At 41.9% G+C, this 7924-nt stretch overlaps 1 protein-coding gene across 3 annotated transcripts; it reads left to right on the top strand.

Annotated features, from left to right (window-relative positions):
• The first annotated feature begins 6 nt into the window (after positions 1-6).
• Positions 7-7918, top strand: LOC116401358 (voltage-dependent L-type calcium channel subunit alpha-1F-like). 3 transcript variants are annotated; one of them, XM_031879714.1, is made up of 11 exons: positions 7-261; positions 347-457; positions 2501-2584; positions 3322-3450; positions 3524-3589; positions 4154-4245; positions 4452-4611; positions 4694-4821; positions 6039-6135; positions 6726-6828; positions 7743-7918. In XM_031879714.1, exons 1-11 carry the CDS (start codon positions 217-219, stop codon positions 7892-7894), a joined length of 1167 nt encoding a protein of 388 aa, XP_031735574.1. In that variant the 5' UTR covers positions 7-216; the 3' UTR covers positions 7895-7918. The 3 variants fall into 3 exon arrangements, with proteins under 3 accessions (XP_031735574.1, XP_031735577.1, XP_031735575.1); XM_031879717.1 differs by having other exon boundaries at positions 7660-7812; XM_031879715.1 differs by lacking the exon at positions 3524-3589.
• Positions 7919-7924: the final 6 nt, after the last annotated feature.

Consider the following 7924-nt stretch of genomic DNA (forward strand, 5'->3'; position numbering starts at 1 on the left):
TTAGTACAGTAGTACATGTTGAGTACGCTCTGTTAGTACAGCAGTACATGTTGAGTACGCTCTGTTAGTACAGTAGTACATAATAACTCTCTGTCTCCACAGCGTCAGTGTGTTGAGTTCGCTCTGAAGGCTCAGCCACTGAAACTTTACATCCCAAAGAATCCGGTACAGTATAAGTTCTGGTCCATCATCAACTCCACAGGATTTGAGTACATCATGTTTCTGCTCATCCTGCTCAACACCGTCACTCTAGCTGTTCAGGTAAACATGTTCACTTCCTTTTTCCTGTTTCCTCTGAATACTAATACAAGTATGATGAAGTGATGACTGTGTTTCTGTCCTGCAGCACTACGAACAGTCAAAGAAGTTCAGCCACATCATGGACATTTTGAACATGGTGTTCACTGGACTCTTCACCGCGGAGATGCTGCTGAAGCTGCTAGCTCTCAGACTCAGGGTGAGCAAAACAAACGCACCCTGTCAGGTCTCCTAGAGCTCCAATTAATCACATCAATCACACATACAAATACTCTCTAGAGCAACACATGGGGATTCATCCGCCGCTGAAAGTAGTCCCCAAATAAAGTTTCTATTTCCTGTTGGTTTGATCAAAACACGTTGGTCCGTCTCTTAAAACCTCTTGCACACGACGCCCCCAAATTTGGGGGCTCTCGGGCTCAGCACCCCTGAAAATCATGTTCGGAAAATAGCCTTATTCTTCGGCAATACTGTGGATTGGTCCAGTTTTTTTTCCGGATCAAACAGCAACGTATGGGCAACACTATCATATAAGTCACTTCTTACACACTCCAAACACAACTATAGACTACTCATATAAGCATCTAGAAAACGTGGCATAAAAGCATGAAATCCTGGCCAGAAATCGCCGTTATGAGTACCGCAAATTAATATTTGCACCCTGATGCTAGCGGCTACCTAGCCATGCAATGCACTTAATAGCATTAGCACTCGTGGCCAAACGCGTAAATAACTTCGGTTTTCCGCTCCGTGGGAGCACTGGACAGCTGTGAGTGGTCAAACGTACCTTCGTACTGCCCTCCGCTGAAAAACATCGTAGGTATGTGGCCAAGTTTTATGAAAAATGAGTGCAATAACGTCGCAGATTATCCGTTTCAAAGCTGGAGTCATTGTTGCCAACTGCATCCTGTTTACTTCCGAGCTGTTTCCAGAATAAGAGCGGTCAATCCACCATGGGTGAGCGGTCAGACTTCCTGTGAGCAGAAATTTACGCTCGGGGAGACGCGGCACTTCTTGCAACTTTACTAGTTGAAACTTCTGTCAATCAACACCAAATTCGACACACGCCTTCCTGAGACTCTGACACCTCGAAGGAGGGCTTATTGACTGAAATCGACCGATGATAGGCTGAGATACAGCCCCATACACACACATGAACTGAGAAAATCCTATAGATGACAGCCAGAAACAGGCTCTGATGATGTTAGGAATCTCAAAATGATTCCTAACATCTGTGTTTGGATGTATTGAATAATATGAGTGATAAAAAAAAGTGAAATATATAGTTATATAGTATATAAAAGTACAATGTAAGAGCTGCAACAGCTGGTTCGAAAATGATGACCTCGCTTGACCGCTCTCTACTAAAGCCTCTTATTCTTCACTTTATCCCACTTTAACCTTTATTCAACAACTACTGATCGGTTGTGCTATGATTTGGGAGAGTTTTTAGGGAGATATCTGCATTATTTCAACAACCTTATATCAATAAAAGTGCTTTTTTTCCAGGCGAACCTGATTATTTTCAATTTGAGCGGTGTAATGTCTTCATTACTATATTAACCAGCAACATATACACAATATTACCCATCTGAACAATCTCACAAGTGTTGTGATCTGATTACATCAACAAAAATTATTAAAATAGACCTTGTAGTTACAGAACTATGGTCACTTTAGTGTGGGTATGCTATTTTCGAGCAGAGGCCTACAAATAGGGCCCGAGCTTAAGAGGTTTTAATACTGTCTGACTTCCTGTCTGTGGCCCATTGGTTCCTACTGGAGCTGGAAAACTTTCAAAGCACAAATATAAATGGCCCTGGTCTAAGAGGACATGGTCCTGGTCTAAGAGGACGTGGTCCTGGTCTAAGTAGACGTGGTCCTGGTCTAAGAGGACGGGGTCCTGGTCTATGAGGACGGGGTCCTGGTCTATGAGGACGTGGTCCTGGTCTAAGAGGACGTGGTCCTGGTCTAAGTAGATGTGGTCCTGGTCTATGAGGACGTGGTCCTGGTCTATGAGGACCTGATCCTGGTCTATGAGGATCTTGTCCTTGTCTATGAGGACCTGGTCCTGGTCTATGAGGACGTGGTCCTTGTCTCTGAGGACGGGGTCCTGGTCTATGAGGACGTGGTCCTGGTCTCTGAGAACCTGGTCCTGGTCTATGAGGATGTGGTCCTGGTCTCTGAGGACCTGGTCCTGGTCCATGAAGACTCTGGTGTTTAATGACTCTTTTCTCCGCAGCATTACTTCGTGGACGCCTGGAATTCCTTCGACGCTCTCATCGTGGTCGGCAGCGTTGTCGACATTGTGGTCACCGAGTTCAGTGTGAGTCCTCGAACGCAACACAAACACCATTAATATTAATATAATATATGAATATATTATATTATATGAATATAATATTTTATAAGACGAGTTCTACTGGAGGAAACATCATCAACAAATTTCTGTTTCAGCTTTTTACTTGGTTTTATTTTGTAAAGTTTGAGTTCACACTGAGGTCACATGACCAGTGATTAATGATGATAATAATAATTATGCTAATGATCTCCTCCCTGTCTCTCTCTGTGTCTCTCTCTCTCTCTCTCCCTGTCTCTCTCTGTGTCTCTCTCTCTGTGTCTCTCTCTCTCTCTCTCCCTGTCTCTATCTCTCTCTCTCCTTGTCTCGCTGTCTCTCTACATCTCTCTCTCCCTGTCTCCTTGTCTCTCTCTCTCTCTCCCTCTCTCCTTGTCTCTCTCTCTCTCTCTCCTTGTCTCATTGTCTCTCTCTCTCCCTCTCTCCTTGTATCATTGCCTCTCTCTCTATCTCCTTGTCTCTCTCTCTCTCTCTCCTTGTCTCATTGTCTCTCTCTCTCCCTCTCTCCTTGTATCATTGTCTCTCTCTCTATCTCCTTGTCTCTCTCTCTCCTTGTCTCATTGTCTCTGTCTCTCTCTCCCTGTCTCTCTACATCTCTCTCTCTCCCTGTCTCTCTCTCTCCTTGTCTCGCTGTCTCTCCCTGTCTCTCTACATCTCTCTCTCTCCTTGTCTCGCTGTCTCTCCCTGTCTCCCTGTCTGTCTCTCAGAGTGGGGAGGACAGCTCTCGGGTGTCGATCACCTTCTTTCGTCTGTTTCGAGTGATGCGATTGGTCAAGCTGCTGAGTAAAGGGGAGGGGATTCGTACCCTGCTGTGGACTTTCATCAAATCATTGCAGGTCAGGGGCGGGGCTAACACTGGGGGCGGAGCCAATGTGAGCACCAGTCTAACCTCCTCCTGTCTGTCTTCAGGCGCTGCCGTACGTCGCTCTGCTCATCGCCATGATCTTCTTCATCTACGCCGTCATCGGGATGCAGGTGAGCTCACACAGGTGAAGCTGCAGGGGACACCTGTCAATCACTGTGTAGCCCCGCCCTAAAGCATCCCCTGCTTTATGGTCTGTGTGACTCTAAATGGACCATAATGTACTAAATGAACATCATGCTGTATTGAAGAAGACTTGAAACTAGAGATTGAGACCATAAACTCATGTTTACAATGTTTACTGAGGTAATAAATCAAGAGAGAAGTAGAGTCATTTTCTCATAGACTTCTATACAACCAGAGGAGTCGCCCCCTGGTGGACACTAGAGAGAATGCAGCTTTAACACATGAAGCTTTGGAGAACTTTAAAGAAGCAGAGTTTATCAGAATTATGATAACTAGTACTGTCTGTCTCTGTCTCTCACTCTCTGCCTCTCTCTCTCTGTCTGTCTCTGCCTCTCTCTCACTCTCTCTGTCTCTCTCTCTCACTCACTCTCTGTCTGTCTCTCTCACTCACTCTCTCTGTCTCACTCACTCACTCACTCTCTGCCTCTCTCTCTCTCTCTGTCTCACTCACTCACTCACTCTCTCTCTCTCTCTCTCTCTCTCTCTCTCAGACCTTTGGGAAGGTAGCGATGCAGGATCTCACTCAGATCAACAGAAACAACAACTTCCAGACATTTCCTCAGGCGGTCCTCCTCCTCTTCAGGTCAGATCCTCTTCCTCTTCTTCCTCTTCCTCCTCCTCTTCGTCTCTGATTGTGACAACTGAATTCTATTGAAATACATTATCCAGGGGCATTATGGGTAATGGAGTCAGAGTTCTGTTTTGAATATTTCTCAACAACTTCAAGAACTATTCAATCAAATATGAAATATTATAATATCATGTAAATAATCACATGCGTGTGTGCAGGTGTGCGACAGGTGAGGCGTGGCAGGAGATCATGTTGGCCAGTCTTCCAGGTAAACGCTGTGACCCAGAGTCTGACTACGGACCAGGAGAAGAGTTCAGCTGTGGAAGCAACTTCGCCATCGTTTACTTTATCAGCTTCTTCATGTTGTGTGCTTTTCTGGTGAGCGCGCGCACACACACACACACACACACACACACACACACACACACACACTCACACTGACTGCTTGTGTGTCCTTCAGATCATTAACCTATTTGTCGCCGTCATCATGGACAACTTTGACTATCTAACACGTGATTGGTCGATTCTGGGACCGCATCATCTGGACGAGTTCAAGAGGATCTGGTCTGAATACGATCCAGAGGCCAAGTATGTTTGTTCTTAGCCTAGCTTAGCACAAAGACTGGAAGCAGAGGCAAGGCAATTTTATTTGTACAGCACATTTCAACAACAAGGTAATTCACATAAAACCATTAAAAGCATCAAAACATCTGCAAAAGAAAAGGAGCTTTAAAAACAATTAAGAACATTCATTGAAACAATAAAAGCAGTGTAAGAAATAAAATACAGTAGTATAGTAAAATGCAGAAATGTATTAATATCCTTGAATGTGGTTCAATTAAAGGCAGCAAACAGAAAAGTCTTCAGTCTTGATTTAAAGGAGCTGAGGGTCTCAGACAGACCTGCAGCTTTCTGGACTTTGTTCCAGATATGTGGAGCAGAAACACTGAACGCTGCTTCTCCATGTTTAGTTCTGACTCTGGGAACAGAAAGTATACCAGTCCCAGATGACCTAAGGGGTCGGGATGGTTCAAAAAGTAGCAGCAGATCAGAGATGTATTTTGGTCCTAAACCATTCAGTGTTTTATAAACCAACAACAGTATTTTAAAGTCTTTGTTGGACAGGAAGCCAGTGCAAAGACCTCAGACCTGGAGTGATGTGATCCACCCTCCTGGTCTTAGTGAGGACTCGAGCTGCAGCGTTCTGACTGACTTGTTACAGAGACCTGTAAACACACCATTACAGTAGTCCAGTCTGCTGAAGATAAATACGTGGACAAGTTTTACCTGTTGAGACATAAGTCCTCTAATCCTTGATGTATTCTTCAGGTGATAGGAGGCTGATTTTGTAATAGTCTTGATGAGGCTGTTCAGGTTGAGGTCTGAATCCAGAACTACACACAGATTTCTGGCTGTTTGTGGTTTTTAACATCAGTGATTGAGGTCAAAACTGCTCGGTAAACTGCTAGCATAGCTTAACACAAAGACTGCAAGAAGAGGTATACTGCTAGCCTAGCTTAGCACAAAGACTGGAAGAAGAGGTATACTGCTAGCCTAGCTTAGCACAAAGACTGGAAGCAGGGTTTGTTGTTGCTAATATTTCTGTATGCAAAATAATAAATTCAGTAGTTTTACTTATAATGGAGTATTTTGATATTGTGCTACTTTTACTTATGTACTTGAATACTTCCTGTCGTATAGAACACCTGGACGTTGTGGCTCAGATGACATCAGATTGTATTTAGTTTTGTTCTATTATTATATTGCAGTATTACTAGTTATTGTATTATGTTCTCTTCCTTCAGGGGTCGTATAAAACACCTGGACGTTGTGGCTCTGCTCAGGAGGATCCAGCCTCCTCTGGGTTTTGGGAAGCTCTGTCCTCACAGAGTGGCTTGTAAGGTAAAATATATATATAAATACTTTAAGTATTATAAAAACTCATATGAAGGAACAATCTAATGTCAACTTCATGGTTAATTACTCTGGGTGTCCCACAGGGCTCTGACGTGTGTCCTCTACATTTATTCATATCAGGCTATAACACTCTGAAATGTACTGTATATTACAACTTTAAATGATTAATTCTCATTCATTAATGTAACATCAGGATTTTACTGCTGGAGCTCATTTTGAACTCTTAATTAATTCATCTTTTGGTCATGGATTAATCAGCTCATGATTCTCCATTCATTGATTGTAAAAAGAATAGTGAAAATAGTTTGTTTTGTGTGAAAACATCTTAATTTGTAAAGAAGCTGTCAGATAGTTAGTTAGTTAAGTTAAGATTAAAGACACACTCACATCCCATAATATGTGAACATAGTCCAGTCAGATAAAACACCTCTCCTGCTCTTCTTCCTCTTCCTGTTCCTGTTCCTGTTCCGGTTCTTGTTCGTCTTCCGGTTCCTCCTCCTCTTACACTTATTTTTCCTCTTCCTCTTCCTGTTCCTCCTCTTCCTCTTCTTCCTGTTCCTCTTCCTGTTCCTCAGCGCCTCGTAGCGATGAACATGCCTCTGAACGCTGACGGGATGGTGACCTTCAACGCCACGCTCTTCGCTCTGGTTCGCACCGCTCTAAAGATCAAGACTGAAGGTATCTGATTGGTCGTCTGTTCACGTCATTAAGACTGAATGAAGACAGAGTTTAAAATATAACATGTTTAATATCTACATGTGGAGATAACAGATTGTGGTGTTAGTTGGATAAACTGGCCAAATAAGTATTTAGTATATTATTATTGAGAATCTAAACAATCACTGTCTGTACTTAGAAAGTATTTCAGTATGTTAGTGTATTAGTATGCAAGTATATTAGTATGCAAGTATATTAGTATGCAAGTATATAAGTATGCAAGTATATAAGTATATTATTATGTAAGTATGCAAGTATGTTAGTATGTAAGTGTATTAGTATGTTAGTATATAATTATATTAGTATGTTAGTATGTAAGTATGTTAGTATGCTAGTATGTTAATATGGTAGTATGTAAGTATGTTAGTATGTTAGTATATTAGAATGCTAGTATGCTAGTATGTTAGTATGGTAGTATGTAAGTATGTTAGTATATTAGTATATAAGTATGTTAATATGTCAGTATGTTAGTATGTTAATATGTTAGTATACAAGTACGTATGTTAGTATATTAGAATGTTAGTATGTAATTATATTAGTATATTAGAATGTTAGTATGCTAATATGTTAATATGGTAGTATGTAAGTATGTTAGTATGGTAGTATGTTAGTATGTTAGTATACAAGTATGTTAATATGTTATTATGCAAGTATGTTAATATGTTAGTATGTTAATATGGTAGTATGTAAGTATGATGTGTTAGTACATTATTATGACAGTATGTTGGTGTATTAGTGTGGCGTTCATGATTGTCGAATACGTCACAGATTCCCTTCATACTCACATCTCAGCTGTCTACAGGACCTGATTACTCCGATGGTTCCTGAACGCAGCATCATCATAACTTATATGTGGCCCCGCTCACTGTTGGTAGGTAACCCTGACCAGGAGAACGAGGAGCTGAGGGGAATCATCAAGAAGATCTGGAAGAGAATGAAACCAAAACTACTGGATGAAGTAATACCACCACATGAAGGTACTAATGCTACCGATACAACAAAGATACATATACACACACACACATGAGTACCACTACTACAAACACTACTAGTACTA

Source organism: Anarrhichthys ocellatus, unplaced genomic scaffold (genome assembly GCF_004355925.1).
Source record: "Anarrhichthys ocellatus isolate YVR2014 unplaced genomic scaffold, GSC_Weel_1.0 scaffold393, whole genome shotgun sequence".
NCBI classification, from domain to species: Eukaryota; Metazoa; Chordata; class Actinopteri; order Perciformes; family Anarhichadidae; genus Anarrhichthys; species Anarrhichthys ocellatus.

Coding starts and splice junctions, on each gene's coding strand:
- LOC116401358 (XM_031879714.1), top strand. CDS start 217: ATGTTTCTGCTCATCCTGCTCAACACCGTCACTCTAGCTGTTCAG. Junction 262..346: donor CCGTCACTCTAGCTGTTCAG/GTAAACATGTTC, acceptor TCTGTCCTGCAG/CACTACGAACAGTCAAAGAA. Junction 2,585..3,321: donor TTGTGGTCACCGAGTTCAGT/GTGAGTCCTCGA, acceptor TCTGTCTCTCAG/AGTGGGGAGGACAGCTCTCG.